This window comes from Battus philenor, unplaced genomic scaffold, assembly GCF_028537555.1.
Source record: "Battus philenor isolate CCGP_79_NKW_IND1 unplaced genomic scaffold, ilBatPhil1.0.hap1 SCAF_2, whole genome shotgun sequence".
In the NCBI taxonomy this organism is placed as follows: Eukaryota; Metazoa; Arthropoda; class Insecta; order Lepidoptera; family Papilionidae; genus Battus; species Battus philenor.
In genome coordinates, this window is record NW_027181682.1 from 4,182,362 (window position 1) to 4,203,766 (window position 21,405).

Sequence of the window (21,405 nt, forward strand, 5' to 3'; positions counted from 1 at the left end):
TTATCAACCCAATGCGCCCGTTTTAATCCAAGAAAACCAAACTGATATTAAAATGAAATATTATTATGACCTCTGGGGCTTTAATGTCTTGGAGTGAAGACTACAGAACAGCAAGCGCAGCGTAGGGTTTCCACTCACAACGTGGACTGGCGATGATGTTGTGATCGTTGGGAGACGCTGGAAGCAGGCCGTGTCTTTTTATTTTCAGCTGAAGAATGCACACTGCAAGGTATAGGCTTCCCAAAAGATCGTCACTCTGACCAGTTCTACGCTGCCTGCATCCAGCGACTTCCTGCGACCTTGAATGTTGTCGGTTTTCCTAGTGGTGGGCCTACCCACGTTCCGTCTACCAATTGTGGTCGCCACTCGAGATCCTTTCGGTGTCAAAGGCCATCAGTTGCACGAACGATGTGCTCCGCCCACTGCTCACTTCAGACTTCAGACGAACAATTCTTCGAGTTAGTGATCTTGGTTCTTCTGCTTATATTTATTACATAGATTTCTGATTAGATTAGACCGTGTCTAACCCGCCCTGAAGGAAATCTCTAAGTGAGATCTATATCCGGCAGTGGACGTCCCATGGCAGATATGATGATGATTTTTACAACAGCAAAATCTACATTAAGTAGATGGAGGTATAAGAGCGAAAGCATCGGCGCTTTTCTGTACCTGGTCTAAAGAAGTATTGACGGAATCATTCAAAATTTAATTAGAAGACTAGCTGTCGAAGGTGAACACATTGCACCATAAATAAATTAACAAATTTGTCTGAGAGTTGAATCGAACGATCATCGAATAATTTTTATTTATATAAAAGATGGTTGGCAATAGATGTAAAAGCTTCTAATGGTTGAAAGTATAGGTCTCATATTAATTCCTGAAGACTGTACTGCGAGAAGTTATTCATATTTATCTTATTGACATATATTCTAGATATCCTTTATTTGTGTTTCATTAATTTGCATTTGTATTATACGTTTTTAAATATATTTTTTTATTTAAGCTTCATATTTACGTTTTGTGTTTTTTTTTGGTAACTGGAATACAATATAATGTAAGCTTCTTATTACTAGTACTAAATGTGTATAACTGTATAATGTATGGAGACATTATTTGGAACTGTAGTACAAGTAAATCTTCAAAGCGTACACAGTACATAAACGTGTTGAGTTAACCCTTACAACGCAGAAGAGTACCGGCAGGCGAGACCCCATCGTGTCGCCTAAACGACCCCATAATTGATAAGTAAAGGAAAAGAAGACTACCGCCTTATACATATTTATGAGGATCCCGAAATTGCTACGGGCCCATGCGAACGGGAGCACTTGCGCGCCCATTGGCGTCTCATTATGTTTTTAGGGTTCCTTTGTTATTGCCGCTTTTGATGTCTGTTGTACTGAAATCGGTAGAAGGATTTCCTCATCGGTTTTCTTGATTTCGCCTGTTTGGGAGATCGTAAAGATCGCGTTTGGGTACCATGTTTTTTGGTGAATTGCTTAAGTGTAATGTTGCTCTATGTGTAAAATCATAACACGATGATCGGTTAATATTATTTAAAATGCAACAATTTAACAGATATTATGAACTATAAGAAAAAAGAAACTTGTTTATATTTATAATTTGCGTTCATGATTTAAAAATAATGAGAGTATTAAGTAATATTAATGTCCTTTGGGTAACTAAAGAAGCAAGCGACGTAAACATTAGGGACGTATCTCAAACAAAAACAAAAGTATGAATTCAAAGACGGAACGCGGAGAACGTTCGCCGTTCGTTCAGAAACCGCGATAAACGAGAAGTTTATCGTCGCGGAGCGTCACAGCGCGCCGTTACATCTCGCTTTACGACAATAATCCATTTTTGAACGTTTTATAAATTCTTCGCTGCGTCGTACAATAATCCACGCGCGTTTCTGAACGGAGTTAATACGAGACAAGAGTTCGCCGCTTTCCTAACATCTGTTGGAAGATTCACGTGCATTTACATCGTATTCTGTGTTTAAACACGAGCGTTAATATGGAACTTTTATAACCCATAAAATTGTCTTAGATTTCCAGAATACAAAGAAAACTGTAAAGAAAGTTAAGTTTATTGTTGACCAAATAAAGTATCTTTTTATATTTATCTATATATTTATAAAAATGAACTGCTAAATATATCGCTGAGTGCGGAACTGAAGCAAGGGTTAATCAATTTAGATGAATGGTTAAAATGACAATGTTGCTTTCCTATAAAAGCACTGTAAGCTTTCCTCAAAGATATCTTTGCGGAGATATACCATAATCGCCACGCTTGGCTAACGGGTTATTATGGTGCGAAGACGACGCTGTTGCCCATTATTTCGATGGTAGTCCCTTTTCATGTATTGGAAAATATACGACAATTATACAAATGTCATAAAAAATCAGAATAGTAACTCGTAGTACCATTTTTTGGCATCTAATGGGTCTCAAACGCCATCGTAGTGCTTTTGAAATGTTTGTGGTATGTAGTCAGAGTCGATACATTTAATTCCTTTTACAAAAACCGTGACTTGTCCGTTATGTGAAGGGTTTCAACGTGTAGGAAATCGACAGGATTATCTAGCTAGATGGCTGGTGATGACAGCACTGTGTCGATTTTGTGTGTATATTTTTGTGTTAAATTAAAAATTTGATATCTTTCCGTATGGATGATGGATCCGAAATAAGAAATAATTGTATTAAATGTTGTTTACGTAACTGGCTATATATAAATGTTATCGAAGCAAACGGCATACTGGTTGAAAAAAAAAAAAACCTAGTAGTCATTCACAAACGCGACTAGCGGCGAGCTAATTACAGATGCCGTTCGTATGTGAATGAAATCATATTAATTCGCGTGTGAGACGGGACGGCATCGCAGATGCCCAATCGTCGACTTCCGTCCGACTTCTCGTGTTGGCAAATTTTATTGCTTCTTTTTTAATGATATTACGTCATACATGATTAAAAATTTCAACAATGATTATTTAAAAAAAATGTAATAATACTGCGAGTAAGGATTATAGTAGTGGTAACGACATGTTTCATTTATTATATTTCTATTGATTTCTTTAAATTATTATCCACGTATATTGTTCACAACACAATCAGTTACAAAATAATCAGTTAAATTAAACGTCGTATGACCAAAATATAAAATTTATACCTGAATTGCTTAATTAACACAAAGAAAAAAGACTGTTAGGTTTGTTTTCTTCTTCTTTACGAGATATAAATGTCTTATTAAAAGTAAATATCAGCAGAAAAACACTCAGTGCCATACATAAGCCTCTCTCAGAGATTTTCAATCGAAGGAAGGAAGCGGCCTTAGAAATCTGTAATATTGTATCAGGAATTGACTTACATTGATATCTTTACAAAATTAATTGGCGGTGTACAGAGTGATTAGTTACACGTGTAAAGGCTTTAAAATGGGTACACCTCATTTGCTATCATTTAATGTATAGTACGCCCTTTGCAAAAATCATTGATTTCAAAAATAATTAATGGTAATATAAATAGAAAAGGCGTTTTTAAAATTCGGTTGCCAATATATTAAAATTATTTATTGTTTATTATTTGCCCCGCAGACTTTATATTTTCAAAAGTTATCAGCCTGTCGCATTATAATAGAAAAAAAAATTAATATCACGTATTTTATAGTGCTCACTTAAGGCAGAGATTGGAAATAGGTGTAAAAGCTTTTAAGGTTTTTTGTTAATAAATAAACTATATATCCACCCTTTCAAAGCCTTTATAACAATAACCAATCAGCCTGTATAAGTTAGTAATATAAAGTATATGTAATTAAATGAACTGTACATTCACCCTTCTAAGGCTTTTATACCTATAATCAATATAAGTTAGTTATATGTACATGTAAAGCACGCGGTGAAAATAATTTTCTATTAAAAGCAATAGCAATTAGCAATAAATCATATCAACCGCGACTTGCATTTAGTATACGGTAATAATACTTTTTATAACGTATTTATTTATTTCAGCCACATGTCTAGAGTATTGCGAGAGCTAGCCGTGGACGCAGGAAGCTTGGCATATGTCGTGCTCATGTCGGGGTCAACGACCCCCGGCAAGTGGCACTAGCCTATCTAGATTCTAATTATTTACGCTCACTTAAAAAGTGTCTAAGCATGAAGAATTGTATGAATTCATTCAATGTTTAATTTTTATTGTTAAATGTTCTTTAAGAAGTTTCACATCTGGACAGACGCTTTAGACATCGTGGTATCTCCACATTATCAATTGTGTTAAAATATAATTTACTTTATTTATCTTAATTAAAACTTCTTACATCAGTTGGTTATCAATGAACATTCATATATATATTCACACACACACATATATATATTTATATACATATATATATATATTTATATATATATAAATATATATATATATATATATATAGAGAGAGAGAGAGAGAGAGAGAGAGATATATCTTATAATGTTTTCGGCAGCATGCAGAGTATCAACGAACTACGGAGAGTTCTATTCTATTTATAAGGGATTAGGAGGTCTGTAGAAGTACTAAAGCAGCCGACAAAGTCCAGTGGAATGGAAAATTAAGGTACGAGTGGGCATAGTATAGTCAATCGCCAAAGCCTTAAGGATCTGGAATGAATACGACTTAATTGTAAATCTGTGGGGGTAGCCTGGACATATCCAGCCGTGGACGTCTTACAGTTGAAGTGACGAATGGCCCAAACCATAATAAACTACAATGAGTGAGTAATAATTAACATTAAAAATATAAATACCAAATTAATTTGTCCGTGGAACCGTTAAAACAATAAGAGGCACTTTTTCGCTCCGTATAATGCGATCGTCTGTAATTTGACCGGCGGTCAGCTACGGTCGCTCCTCTCACAAAAAGATAACGGAGCGGTCTAATGTCACATCTAGATGCAAATTGTTTCGGGGCCCGTATTTATTTAAACTCTAATTCGCCTCGGTAAACACCGCAAGGGCTGCCAACCGAAACAACGTTTGACGTCGAAATAATTAGCGTTTTTTTTTTTTCGTTTTTATTTCTAATCGTTGTTTAATACTGCTTACTGGCTGAAAATTTCATTTTCTTATTTCGAATCATTTAAAAAAATAACTCACCATAGGCAGCAGAATTTCGTCCTTAAATAATTAATCGTTGTCCTGTCTTAGTATTGAAATTAGTTTTACCTTAATAAATAAAAAAGTAATTTTGAAATATAATTGAAATATGCTTCTTGGTACAATACATTGTTAGTTTTGACTTTCCTATATGCAAACAGGCGACATACAATTAACCATGTGAAAATAATAGATTACCTAGATTCACGTCTCAAACACTAAACGACTGCTTTCATTGCAAATTTTCCATAACTAACTATACAAAGTATAAGGAAACTTTAGTTCATGGACCCTTCCGCTCCGTAAACTCAGTACCGATGAAACTGTAAAAGCCTTAGGGCTAACAGCATTAACATCTTCAGAAACAATAGATAAGGAAACATAAAAAATATGAATGAAATCTATACTGTCGTTCAAGATAGGGCTCGAAAAAGTGAAAAAGGCATTCATTTTGAAATTTTTTTTGCATTCTTCTTGTAGCCCTCATCCAACATCATCCAACGACCTAGACCATACCGTGGTCCCATCCGGTGGTGGTCTACCTACGCCGCGTCGACCGGCTCGTGATCGTGAACCTTTCAAAGCCAAGGGCCATCATCAGGAGCGATGTACCCCGCCTACTGCCATTTCAGTCGAACAATTCTTCGATCTATGTCGGTGACTATGGTTCTTCTGAAGATCTTTCCTTTCTAATTCGATCTCACAGCGAAATTCCGCACTCTCTCCTTTACTCTCTGGAACAACACATTAGAGATAATATTAATATTTTATTATCAAAGTATAAATAATTAATATTTAATTTACTAAAGACTTAAACTGTAGATCGTAATCGTAATGATCATCATAATGATCGTAATGATCGTAAATGTTCAATCAAATTTTAGTTCATTATAAATGACCATCGTATAACAGATTTGGACTGTGACTTAAAAACATCTCTCGTTAATCAGAAATATAATCATTATTTTTAAAACATTTTCGTTTCACTTTCGTTTCTCCTGTTGTAACAATACACGGAAAGGAAATAATAGACTTAAATAAATTCACAAAATAACGCCGAGCGCTCGGGGTGAAGCGGTAAAGGCGTTTGAAATAAAATTTGGAATTAAAAGTAAATATTAAGAGCGGGGTAATTCTGCGCGGCGGTTCGTAGGCGAGCTCCAAATGATTTTTGATAGCGAACTACCTGCTTGCTTCTAGAATAATCGTGGGGCCATGAAACTGGCGATTTATATTAATACAATTTAAACAGTGATAACCCCGTGGTATACCGCGTCCTCTAGCACTGAAACTTGGAATCGGGAGGGTCGTAGCTTTGTTCATTAATTATATAGAATTGACATTGCTCACAAGCAAGCTTCCAGAGGATAGGCAGCAGCGTCCAGAGCATGTAATAAAATCACACTGCGATCGCTAAATCGCCTGTCAAGAGTGGCGATTATGGTATATCACCTCATAGATATCTTTGGGGCAGGCCTATGCCTTTAAGTGGATGTCTATGAACTGAAATGACAAAAATTTAGATATTAGTAATTTTTTTATAAATGTCATTGATGATTCTTGTCAACGAAGATGCTGGATGTAGTGGGCTTTGATGTGGTTCAACTAGAAATCTATGGGTTGTAATATTAGATTTAGAAGTTCTCCCTAACCGCCTTTAGGTTTTACACCCGGTAAAGCTGCGATAAAAGATCAATTAAATGTGAGAAGAACGAAGCATCTACAGTCTGCTTAACGTAACTCAAGACTCCATAGATTCGTCACACGGTTCATCGCGTTATAGAAACCGAGTTAGGTGTTCCGGGTGATTACTCCCCTTAACAGGTAAAGAGGTCTCTTTGAAATGTATTGGCTTTCTCCTTCACCGAGCAAACTCCTCAACCTACTTAAATAAATTTTCAATGGTTCCACTAATGCTGATATGGAATCCCGATCTAGAAATATGCCTATGTCGGCGTTTAAAAGCAGTTATATTTATAAAACGCAACTAGCTTACACGCGTTATTTGATTCTGTTTTATTTTCGCTTGAGGAACATTGATAACTTATTTAGACCATAGAATTGAAACGTTCTCATTTCAAGTCATCTTCATGGCCCCAAACTTAATGTTTTGTATTAATTAACTCGGTATAATTAAAGTGGTGTGCAAAATACTGGCTCGGGTTTCCACCTTCCACCTTTTCAACACAGAGTTCTGTGTCCGACACTGTGTTTTAGTTATAAGTAAAAATTAAAATTATTAAAATAAATTATTAAAATCCAAATTAAAAAGATATAACTATAATTAATAATTTTAATAATCTGTATAAAAGTTTTGATGGTGAATGTCATTGTGACTTTTATTATTATTACTACTCACGACTAAAAGGTTTATTTATTGATTTATTTATAATTTTGGGAAAACTTATAGCTATGTAAATAAGAAAATATAAATGTAAAAAGAGAAGGCCATTTGCTGTTGTACCATAAATATATAATTCTGTTTTAATCATTTAAAAAAAATCCATCAATAGTAACTTGCCAGTTATTATAAAAAATATATAAAAGTAAAATGCACGTAGTTTAGACTTGGAAAAAAAATAAAAAGGTTTTATATGCCACTATACTTTTGTATATCATTGAACCCTTTCACCTCCGCGTGTCGTTCAAAAACCGCAGTTGGAAAACTCACGACGTGATCGACAAACTCGACGCTAATAAGCTTTTTGTGTTTATAGCCACGAACAAAATTGCTCCATGTTTCTGACACTCATTTTTAAGTGCCCGTTTGCACGCAAATGATCTCTGATCTCAATTGTTTAAAGGGCGTTAAAACGAACAAGGGATTTTGCTAGAGATGAAAGCTTTTAAGCTTTTGCCGTTTGAAATAAGTGTTAATAAATTTTGCAAATTTAATGGGAACTTTATTCTGTAACTAATTTTAATAGATAGATAATTAATAATGGCATAAATAAAGTATTTAAAAAACTATACATAGAAAATATTAGTAATTTGATAGGTGTAAAAGTTTCAGTGTTGAATGCAGAGCTCATTGGTAAGCAAAATGATTTAAAGCTTTTACAGATATTTTCAATCATCTTATATAAAGTGACCACTTGGAATCATATGTTACATTAACTTATTTTTGATTAAATTACTTCACAATATACATTTTATTTATTTATTTAAGAAATTATTAGCTTTCTTGCATAGCCAATTTCAATAGTGAACAATAAAAATATTTTGATATACAGTAATTACTAGGTATACTAGGATGTACTATACATTTATTCACAGCAGAACCTTGATGCAAATGAGCATTAACCGTTTTAGTGTTTGTGACTAATCACCCTGTATTCAATCATGGTTTCATATTAAGGCATATTGAATTGAAAAGTTGTCATTACGAACATTATTTCTGGAGATAAAATTCCAGAAGAAAAAATCTGTTTCTAAAAATAAGTCATCATTTACTTTTATAAACAAATATGACAGAATACATTAAAATGTTACTTTTAATACTTACTAATAAATTGTTAACCGCTAAAATTTTAAGTCAAATTATTGCAGATAAGGGCAGAAATCGCATATAGGATTCCTTTTGCTTAAATTTGTGCTTTCTTTAAATTGTGTTGAATATTAAACGATAATTGACATAGCTTTCAAGTAAAAATGATTACTAACTTACTAACATTATATGGACTCACTAGATTCTGAATTAGGATTTATTACTATATTATTATTAAAAAAAAACAAATGTAATTGGCAATTAAAGAATTCTTTATACACGCTCTATATGTTTAAACAACACACCAATAAAAAGCTACCGGAAATCAAATGTCACTAACCGGAAGTGAATGTGAAGTTCGTTGCATCACTTCCGCTAGGGCGTCTGCGACTGAGCCAGTGATCAAAATAATGGGATTTGCGAGCGAGATTATGCTAGGATTATTTCGTGCCGAGTACATACTAAAAAATTTCCATAATTTCGTCCGTCCTCGCATCTGTTAATACAAAAATATACTTTAGCGTCGTAAAGTTAAAGTCGATAATGCCGAGCCTTGCGATCGCACGAGAATTTCATTTTGTCCCGAATAAAAATATCCTATACGACGGCTTTGCTTTATCATTGCGAAGCGGAGGTGTAATTAGTTTTCGCAAAGCAAGCCGACGTCCTTATTCTGTAACGAAGACGCGTTTCACTACGTTTTGAATCGTACTTTTTTTATAATTAATAAATACGAAAAACTCAATGAACAATAATAGAAAGTAATTATCTATATGTAAACATTTAGATTTGATAGAATGGCAACGCCTAAGACGAAATATTTTTAGTATTAAATATAATGGGTCTTGCACATTAGCAATGATCTCCTTGAGACGACATTACACTAGTTCAGTCTATAGCACCATAGTTCATTCACGTCTAAAATATTAATTCGTCGTTGTAATTCGATTTAGGCATTATCTTTCACGAATAAGCGAAGTATTCATTATTTACCAGAAACGCGTCTGAATTTCTTTACTTTAACTGGTCAATGTGAACACGGCTTTCTAATCTGTTCCGATTATTTGATCTAGAGGCATGGTAGAGCTCAGTGACTACGATAATTCACTATAAATGAATTCATTATAGTTACAGAGTATTTAAATATATTTTTTTGGCCTGGATTGCACTGCTGATCTTGTGTCATTTGCAATATCGACGCTCGAAGGCTTCCTGGGAAGCCTGGGGCCGCTTATACTACATATATACTACAACAGTTTTATAATCCGAATCAAGGGAGCCGGAGAGGACCTTTTACAGCTATGACCAATAACCTTGTATGTTTTCTTGCACGAGTGTTAATTGTTTAATTTAAATAAATAAAGAATCGTCTTACTAAATACTTACAAATCGACAGTTAAATTATGATAGTATATTCATTTATGTTATTTGAATCTATATAATTATGTTGAATAAATTAAAAGAAAAAGTTTTAGGCGTAAATGTTACAAAAGTTTATTAATTTAGATCGAATACAGCTACGTAGATATCGTTTGATCCATTCTTTAGAGATATAATTGATAGGGAAATAATGTATTTTAATAAATTGAATAACAAAGGCCAGAATAAGGGTTTGCGTCGGGATTAGCGCGCCATATTTCGGGGTCCGCCGGTGAAAAATTGAGGCGTTCATTGTTTTAAATGTCGGTACGTGACGGCTGGAACAAGGGGGCCGCGGAGAGGGGGTATCAGCGGGGGCAGGGGGGTACAGTTAATTCCTCGGACATCATCCAGAGTAATATTCTTATCGAAATCCATCACCTCGTTAAACTTATTTTTATAATCACCTGTTCAAAATTGACGTTCTACTGTCGTATATTATCATTACAATAAATTATCTAAAAACATATATTAAATAGAATAATATTTCTTATTTATATATTCCTTCTGCGATTTGAAGTAATTTATCAAAGATGTCCGATTGCCGCTGAAATACACTAATAAATCTAATTCATTTATGTTGGGTAATATAGCAATAGGAAATACATATATCTTCTCTTATTTTCCTTCTATGACTTAGGTTAATTAATTAGATATATGTAGTTATTCTTTGCTTCAATAGGCACAAGAAATTTAATAATTACGAGTCGGAATATCTCTTTCTCATTTTCTCCCTTATTACTCTACGATTTGGACTAATTAATTATACAACGTTGGTCGACGTTCTGACTGTAGCAAATTTAATATATTAAATAATAATATACGAATTTAATAGATTTAAATTTTCTAACCACCAGTCGAAATATCACATTCTCCTTTATCTCTTGGTTCTGCTGTTTTCAATTAATTTATTTACTGGTTGTAAGTTGGTTTTCATTGTGACTGTAGTATGCCAGTAGATGTAATACATATATTTTATTTACTTAAACATTCAATGAGCATAAGTAGAAATATATATTTATTCTTTACCTTATCCTCCTAAAAAAAAAAAAAAACTATTTTATAGAACAATGGAAGTCCAGCGATAGAGGACCGTAACATCCGATTGTAGGTCGCAGGTTTGATTTCCGATACATTCTTATACAGATCACACTTTATGAATTAATTATATAGGATTGCCACTACTCACAAATAAGTTTCCAGAAGATGGGCAGCAGTGCCAAGGGCAAGGGTGGCGATGATGATATATTCCGACCTAGAAATTTAGAGGCCTATGCCCCACAGTGAGCGTCTAAGGGCTGAAGCGATGACGACGATAAACATTATTATAGCTTTGTTTGTTTTCACTGTTGAAATAAAAAACTCACACAGAATTCAAAAAAGGAGAATTTTTTTAATAAATTTCATCATATATACGACAGTCGTATTGATGGGCTAAAATTTGCGAGAAAATATCTCAGGTGTGAAACTTAAAACGTAAGGTTAAGCTATATCAACCCTGGTCTAACTTAGAAAGCCTTGATCCGAACAGTGGTAACTTTATAAGGCCTATAGTAATGTATAAGGTATAAAAATTGTAAATTGAACGAAAAAAAGGAATAACTTTTCACAGTTTTTTTTTAATATAGATATGAAAAAATTTTGTTTCATTATGTAAATACAAATACATATATTTATTATTAAAGTAATTAATAAATATTAGTTAAGATAAAATTAAAATGGTAAATTTTTTTTTTTAATTTCTTATCCATGATTAAAGAAAATACTATTAAAAGTACAAATTTAAAATAAGTTTTAAAATAATTTATAACAATAAGTACATGTGTACAGCAATATAAGTGAGTGTATGTGTGAACATAAAAAAAGAATTTGATATGGAAGCTTCTAGATTACGACATTTTAATCCCACGCCCACATTTAATAATACATAATCCAATACAATTCAACGGCGGCACACCCGGTGCGAAGAAATGCCCAATACAGCATTTCCACTGAAATTGCTCCGAACAAATGCATCGGAACAATAAAATCTATCAAGGATCGTATTATTCCGTTACCTATACAAAGTGATTGTCGCCCGTCGGCGGGCACATGGCGGCGAGGGACGCAGGGGCGGGGCCTATCGCGCCACGCCCACTCGCTGATAAGGTCCAAATCGCCACCTGATCCTGGAGATTCTCGGCTTTGGCGTGCGAGCGCCGCCGAGTGTACACTCGCCTTAAAACACACCCGCGGGCCGAGCCGGCCGCACGTATCGCGCCCTCAGTCGGCCGTGCGATCGGACGCCCAGTGACAGATGCGGTTCATACCCTCCTAAGTTACAAAATAACATTGACAATGGAAGTAAGTGCGATGCCACCTATGCCGTTGGACTTCTCTATGGTGCGAAGTGACGGGGGTTCCCCGGGCGGTCTGCGGGGCTCGTCCCCGCGGCCCGTGTCCACCAGCGCCTTCAGAGTCGTCACGCCGAAAGGTTAGTGTATCCAAACACTTCTCTTCCCCAATGTACATGCTGCGTGCATACTTTTTTAGCACGAAAAGTTTTTATGACTAATTTAAGAACTCTCAATGTCATACCTTTAGCTTCAATAATGTACATACCTGTTCCAAAATGTATTTGTTTACTTTATAACATTGTACTTTAACTGTTGTTGTTATAGCTTAAATATTTTGAAAGGTAAATAAAGAATGTATGTGTTTTCTGTTAGTCCTATATTTTCACTTTTTATTTTAATTTTTACTTTTGTAATTTTTAAAATAACAACAACAACCAAGTTTCTTAGGTTTAATTCTTTTATAGTTATAGATAATAAGTAATTAAAGCTTTCTATAATTTTCTCTCCTATAAAAATACACATTTATTTAAAATTCTGATGAGTGTTTCTAGATATATTTGTTCGTCCTTTTGATTTCTAATAAAACGCTAATAAATATATTTATAATTTCGAAAAAGGAGTATTTTGAAAGAAAGTATAAAGTATTTTTAAGAATAAAGAAAACAAAGTAATGAAATTATGTATAAATATAATTAATACAGAAATTTTGAAAAGTGTACTAGTAAAAATAATACCCAAATTGAGTGTTTATGAACAGCGGAATCATAATTTATGACTCCTTCTAGTTTCTTTAATTTTTGAAAAGTTGTTGACGGTGGTAAATAATTAAAATCGATATAAATTATGCGATATAATTTTCATTATCCAAAATTCAACGCAGGCCTTTAAAATAGAGTCATTCGTATTACAGTATTGACGTTCATTAGAAACAAATCTACGTCAGTGTAATATTTTTTAAGTTCAACTAATTTAACTTAAAAAATTTTAAAATAAACAAAATAATTGTAATAAAAAATGTATTTTGTTTGGATTATTTTGTCTTCATTGTCTTCATTTTACTGAGACGATTAAAGATGGTTGCGTCTATCGTCTTGGCTATATTCGAAAGTTGATACGCGCTGTTAGCCGTTTTGGCTTTTATAGCTTCATCGGACTCAGGGCTCCCGGATCCGCGAGTTAATAAACTAAAAAAAAAATCTACGTCAGATGCTTCACCTGACGTATTGTATCAGCTAATTGTTACCTAGTCGGTTTTCGGCTGTTCATTCAAGCTGTTCGTCCATCTATCGTCTACCGATGACTTTAGCATGAACGTCTGTTCATTTTGTGGGTGAACTTCCTTCGCAGCGCTTCCCGGTCTGTAGTCTCTATTCCAGAACCTTCAAGCCCCGGCACTTATTTATTGCACCTTCAATTTGCCAATATAAATATTATCGTTTCAGCCCCTAGACTCCCACTGCAAAGCATAGGTCTTCCTCAAAGATATTTATGTGCGATGTATCATAATCGCCACGCTTAGAAAGCGGATTGGCGCTGACAATGTGGTATTATAGTATGCAGAGGACGCTGCAGCCGATTCTCTGGAAACTTATTTGTGTCAATTATAAATGATTGTTCCTCGGGAATCGAACCCATGATCTAGGACTGCTATTTTCATTCTGTATTTCAAAGAAAGCTATAATGAAGCGTTTGTTTTATAATTTATATCATAAAAGATTTAAATTCAGATACGCATCGTATGTAAGAACAAATTAGTATATCGATTTTAAATTGTACAAACTCTTTACATCTGAATTCATAGGGGTTTCTATAAAACGTTTTATTATATAACAAATGTCCGGTTTTTAAGATAAATCTTTACAATAATAACATTATAAGTTAATTATTATTTGTATTTAACTTTAAAAAGTTTAAATACGCTTACTTTTGTTTTGTGAGTTGTTTTATATCTATTGGAGTTATAAATATCTATTGAAATGCTATATCTGTTGTAATCTAATATTTAAATAGAATTAATAAAAATTAATTTAAATTGCAGCTATATTACTTAATGTATAATTGTAAAATTAATCACGCAATATTTAAAACGGAACTAAGTTTCTGGGTGGATCTAGGAGTTCGAACCTATGTATGTGTAAGTCAAAGGATGCTTTAGTTCAGCTCAATTCGATTCTAGTTTCTCCGGGAATTCTTCTCTTAACTTATACAAGCAATCACTTAAAATATTCTATGTCGATAAATGTCTCTAGGCGCACCTCACCTCCTTCCATGACTTGATGATATGTTTTACTTATTTGAGTAAGTCTTTTTATTTTTTAAATTAAAAATATTTTTTTAAATAGGCTCCGCTATTGGAGACCTATCTCTCTCCCCTGTCATATTTATAGGACAGAGCATTACAAAATTAAAAAATTATTTATAATAAATGACATCTTTCATAATTAAACAATCTTTTGCATATTCGCAAAACTTTCTGTTTTGTTTTTTATTAGTATTTTTTTCCTATTCCTTTAATTTCTTACTCGACCTGTGCTGAGTATGGTATTGCACCAGGTTGGTTTTGAATGGCCTTGATGGTTCCAATCTATGGTATTGCTTTGGTATATGATCTTTGTCTTGCCAATGCAATTCCACTTGCGCCGCTTATGTTTAGTTATATATTCGTGGTACTTCTCCAGGTAGTCAAGGTTAGAGATTTTATTTAACCAGAATACTCGAAGTATTTCACGAAAGCATTGGTTAATGAAGTCTTGAAACATATTGCATACTAAAAATTACATTAAACTTTTTAAATAACTAGACAAAAAAAAACTACGGTTAATAATAGCTCCTAGATTATTTTTTTATTAAACCTAGTCGGTAACTTTTCAAATAGTTTCTATAAATTATGTCCAGGTTAAAAGTAGTACGTCTAGCTGTGAACGTCTTACTGCTGTAATGATGAAGATGATGATGAAATAGTTAGACCACGTTGCATTCGCTCCACGCTGGTTCGATCAGGTCCAACCATGCTTAATACCAAAGTAGCCGAAGCAGTACACACCGAAGAAATCCGGCACAACTGGCGTAAAATATCGCGCGACAAACTTTTACGAAAAGAGTGTCGGTTCTCAGTATTGAGGGATACTATAGGAAACTGGAAACTGCAGGGAAAAATGCTATCATTTTAAAATATATACGGTTAACTCACAGGTCGTTTATTCATCTCCTGTATAGTCACTGTGATATAGGATTTAAACAAATCTTTGTATCTTATTAAAACATTTAAATTAAAATATAAATAATAGAGTCGATAACTAACCGATCAAAATATCGATTAATCTAATAAAATATTAAACGATTACATGGTTTTAATGAAAAATATATGAAGTGAGCGATACGCTTGCTGAAATTCACGGAGGAAGTGAAATAGCGAAGCGACTTCTGATTGATCAAAGGCATCCTTACGATGCATCAGCATTACCCGTCAAAGGAAGCTGTATCGATGTTACGTCGAAATATTAATTTTCAATTTGCTCTGTACAAGCGGAGAGCTCTTGGTTGTTTTCCGCAAGAGCCTTGTACACTTTGACCTGCTATCACTAGAAAGGAATGGAAAATTTAAGTATACAAGATGATTAGTTATAGTTATAATAGTATCAAAATAGTGTCCGTATAGCTAATTGGTTGTAATTAAATATATCAGAAATAATTACATGATAAGAGAGATAAAAGTTTTTACTAGCTATCTGCCCGTACGAACTTTGTATTGCCAAGCGCATAATAAAAGAAAAAAAAAACAATGTAACATGTTAGAGTAAAGAATTTATACAAGATGATTAGGAGTAGGTGTAAAACCAAACACCGTGTGTATTATTATGTAAGTAAACGATTTTAATTGGATAATTGATAAATTTAGATGAAGCAACTATATACTGTCAAAAGGTAATGGCCAGTTGTAGTTCAATAGAAATAATATCACAGTTTTGAAAACTCATGCATATAGTATAGGCCGCTTCTAACCAGTATTATAAGATATCTGTGGGAAGGCCACTGTCCAGCTGTGAACATCCTTCGGTGAAAATGATGATAATTATGTTTTACAACTAGTTGATATGGAAGGAAGATAAAAATTCTCCAGTTATATGCATATATATATGTTATATGTTTGTGCGCAGTAATACCTGAAGACAAAGAATACCTCAATAAGGAAGTACGTTAATGAACTAAGGTTAGTACGTACTAACCACAACTAAGTTCGTCCCCTCAGGAGCTTACCCACCCGTATCGCTACAATAACTTTTGCGGACACAATCTTATTATTAGTTAGAAATAATTATTGATACTTTCCGAGAGAATCGGCGTAATATTATTAATAAAAAATGAATGATTACCTGCTTACGTAAATCGTAATTTTACTGAAATATTAAGTAGATAAACTGAATAAGGAAAGTTCAAATCAATCATAAAATAGTTTAATATTAAATCGGAGTTATAATATAATAATTGCTAAGAGTTAATCATTTAATTAACATAATTTTCTATTATAAGTGTAATAAAGGATGGGCTATAACAAAGTTAACTTTTAGAAATGTTTTAAAAAATGTTTATAAATTCATTTGAAATTATATCTTTGAAAACATTCTTCCAAACGACACTGGCGGTTTTCAAAAACATGTCTGCAAGTTTGGGCTGTGGGAAGCGCCGTTTGTTCACGAATATTTTAGTTTTAGTTCACTTAGTGTTAAAAAAGAAACACAAGCCGACTAATATGGACTCTGTGGTGGCGACTCAATGTGACGCCTCTTTCTTGGGAACAAATTTCGTACGACTTCCTTGCTGGTATATGTAAAAAGACACCGTCCTATCGGAACCAAGTCATGGAGTTGTACTCATTGCACTCAAGTAGCTTTGGCTGTAAGAATAAATTATAAAAAAAAACTGGTTACTTTTAAAATTTATTTAAGTCAGTTCTTATTTACTTAAATCGAAAATTTACTTGAATGTTAGATAGATCAAATATGTAAAAATAAAATTAATTTTGATTATTACAGTTATGTAATATTAGAACTATAATATTGCCATCTTTTAATAAACAACCTTTAACTTTAATTACGCGTTTTTAAAAATGTAATTATTAAGGTACCATTGTCTCAAAGCACCTGTCACAGATAAACAAATTTAAAGTACAATAAAAAGAAAATCAAAGAATAAAAAATACCACGCAATAATCAACGGGAGACTCGAAAGCAGAGCGTCCAATTATCGGAGGGGAGAAAAAAAAGGGCAAAACACTTCGTAGAACCATAGACAATAACATCATAACAATAATCCGCCGCGATCCCATCCGAGCCCCTAGGGTCCCGTGCGCCCTTGCGTGGTCGACCCTCGGCAGACCCGCGACCCGCAAGCTATTGTTGATGTACACCGTTTTACTGTAGGATTAAGTTGTTGAACATTAAAAATACTAATCATTATTCATTAGAGAATTCTTCGTTTTCATAAAAATATATTTTATAAAGAGATCCGTTGACGAATTAAAGTGATACAGCCCAGAGGATAGAACTGGTAGTTGGCAGTCAATTTAGCGCGCAGAACAGGAAACCTCTGCTGCTAGAAGGTTCTGGAGTGGAAACTACGGTGCGGCATTAACTTTCACTCACGATATATATGACCAGGTCGTCGGAAGGCGCTTAATGTTAATCACTTACGACGCTTACTATGAGAAATATCGGGGGAGGACTATGTTCACATGTAATGTCATCATTTCATCCATAGGATCGATAACGATATTACATCTCATTCATTAAAAAACTTTATTAAAGATTCAAAAACGCAGAAAAGGCTTTTTCTCTGCAAATAAATCAGATAAATAAAATACTGGAACTATTCACCTGATTAATCCAGCCCAATTTTATAATGCACAATTAAATTATTATGATATTAATATTAAAAATATTTTCTTAATCAAATACAGTAAAGAGGTTTTATTGGGATTCATTAATAATAACTGTGTGACTGTAATTTGGAATGAAATTAAAAAAAAGTTATCAAGATATATAAAGGAACAGAGCCATAGGTTCATATGCAATTCTATTAAAAATCAATGTAGTAGGCAGCCGAATAGCAAATTCAATAACAGACAGTGTTCGATCAGGCAAATCCGATTACCTCCAAGATCAGATGTCTCGGCTTTGTCCGGAGAAATTGCCAACCTGGATTACTATCTTTATATTAATTGCCGTATCTAATCTGTATTATTGTGATTTTTGTTTTGTTTTTCTAGTCTTACTACGTTGGTCATATACTTTCATTTTATATTTATATAGCTTTCTAGATTAAAAATCCCATTGTTTTGATATTAATGTTAGGAAATCCTTCGTGGGTCTGGGTGTACACGCATGTATAATACACATATAGTTCCACAAGATATCTTAAACCTTCTCTACCTTAGTTTAAAATCTATAATTAAAAGTATATTATTAAATAAATCTTATTATAGCATTAAAAAGTTTTTAGCTGGTCGAAATGTTCGAAAGTTGGTTTGTTGACTTATTTACTATGTGTTGTGTATGATCGATATTATGTAATATACACATATAAAGTTGAATTTCTGTCTGGCTCATCTTAACACATCAGCGTTCCAAATCGGTGGTAGCTTACTGCTCATAATGTTAAAATAGTCGATGATTCAAAAGTGCACCTAATTGTCTACTTGAATAAAGGTGTTTTGAATTTGAACATGAAAAAATTTCTTTAACTTATTTTAAAGTTAGTAAATAAACATATATCTTTTAAACAATATATTCGATTTAATAGAAATCTTACAATACAACTTAAAATACATATGACTACGAGGGTTCCAAACGCGCTCTGATCTAAGAGTCTAAGAGTAAGTCGCATATTATTATTTCACATCTTATACAATATGATATTCTAATAAATAAATAACCATAAACGGTATTATACAACATTTTATTGTAAAAAACTAATATATAGATAAGCTTCAATAACAAGTGTATTAATAATGATTTCACGTTTTGCATTAAAGGCCATTGTATGTTTTTTGTAATGTTTTGCCTATAGAAATACTGATAAAGCCGTTAAGTTAGACATATTACATACACTTTGTTCTGGTGACTTCATCTAACACTTAAAGTATTTGAAAGTGTATACAAAAGAAGGTTCTATATTCAAATATTTAAATGTATCAATCAACGATTAAAATCGTTGTTATTGGTTCGGCATCTAAAACAATTCGCCCGCTGTATCTAAGATAAAGTTATGCAGGATGTAATAAAATAAACGATAGCGATATTGTTCTGATAAGGCGGGTGACATAACAGCCGCTAGGGCTCGCAGGCGAAAATTTTCATAATGCTATCAGGTAATAAATTACGCACTTGACTTTGAAATGTTAACTGCGTAGTGCCTTGTGCCTATGATCAATTCATTTGATTTTTATATTTTAGGGGGAACATGATGAGTGTATCGTTCATTTCGATCCTAAATAGAAATGTTACTGCAGATTGCTCTGTCATTTTTTCCATCGCTAGCGCTTTTTGAATAATGTTAGACAAAAGCAACCGATGAAGTCGAAGTTTGACCATCCCGGACGCCATTGACTCGAGATACTAAGCGCATATTGAGTAACGGCTCATGCCACGAATATTGCAATCTAAGAGCTCGCCGATCAGGAACAATTGCGTGTGGTAAAGCCTTTCGTGCCTAAGTTTCTAAAGGTGCCTTCGAGCTAAATAAGCGGATGGCACTTAGGTTATATCTAAATAAAAATTGATAACCAATTTACATCCATATTTAATGGAATCAGGCGTTACCTTGCGGAAGTCCATCCTTAGTAAGAAAAGGACCAATATTTAGCCACTTCATTGACTCTGTGTTTGGCACTAATCGGTGTAACATAACTCCTGAAGATGCCCCGGAGGGGTGAAACGCGTGTTGAGTGATTTAACGGTGGCAGTTGTGTAATTCGCATTGTTTGCCGCATACGCATTTACCAGCGGGCTGGCGAGCGATGCACTTTGTTGCACGACTACCACTGCATGTGCGGAAGTTGCTAAATATTGGTCCTTTTCTTACTTACATCCATATTTTTTTTAACATCATCATCATTTCATCCGTAAGACTTCCAGCTCAAATATTCAATATTTAAAATATGTATTTTTATTCTGGCCTCTATATCCACTTTTGAATCGTCGATTATTGTAACATTATAAGAAATAAGCTACCATCGGCTTAGAACGCTGATATGTTAAGAAGAGCCGGCCAGAAATCTCGAGAGATGCTCTTTTAAATGTAATTAAACAACTTGTCATGTGTATGACAGGTGTAAAAGAGGCAATAAACCAAGTTCTAAATATTTTGATCAACTAGTAACCCCTGAATGCTATAATAATGTTTACTAAATGATACACTTTTAATTTTAGATTTAAAATTAAGAAAAGAAAGGTCTAAGATATCTTGGAGAACTTTATTACATTCCACGAAACATTTGTTAATTTTTGAAAACGAAATCCAGGCGTTACGTGTTTTTTTATTACTTGTATTTATGTCTGGCAATATTTATCAAATAAGCTTTTAAATGCGTATAGCAGCTGCTCATCTTCTGGAAACTTATTTGTGAGCACAGTCAATGCAATACTATATAATTAATGCATAAAGTGTGAATTATATAAGACTACATCCCGGGAACCGAACTTACGACCTACAATCGCTGATCCCAGTCCTCTACTGCTCCAAATTTCTTAACGAATTTGTATATTATACCTAGGTAGGAGTGATAGATAAATAGTTATATTGTTCTACAGCCTGCTAAAGAATTTAGGTTTAATCAAAGCGACCGCTGGGCTACCACTACTACGCAACTGTTCCTAGTTGTCAAAAAATCGTAATTACATCAAAGAAAGAAGGATCATCATTGTTATCATCATTATTTCAATTGTAAGTCGTTCACAACTGGACCTCGGCTTCGAAAAGATCGGCCCGAAACGGCGAAATGAAAAAAACGTTTTATTATTGTTCCATTGGACAGCTC

General features: G+C 33.7%; 1 protein-coding gene across 1 annotated transcript in view; it reads left to right on the forward strand.

Moving 5' to 3' along the window:
* Positions 1-12,372: 12,372 nt before the first annotated feature.
* sens-2 (senseless-2) overlaps positions 12,373-21,405 on the forward strand; it is a 78,019-nt gene continuing 68,986 nt past the window's right edge. Inside the window, exon 1 of the mRNA XM_068765388.1 lies at positions 12,373-12,508. Within this exon, the coding sequence (XP_068621489.1) occupies positions 12,373-12,508 (136 nt within the window). The remainder of the gene's footprint in view (positions 12,509-21,405) is intronic.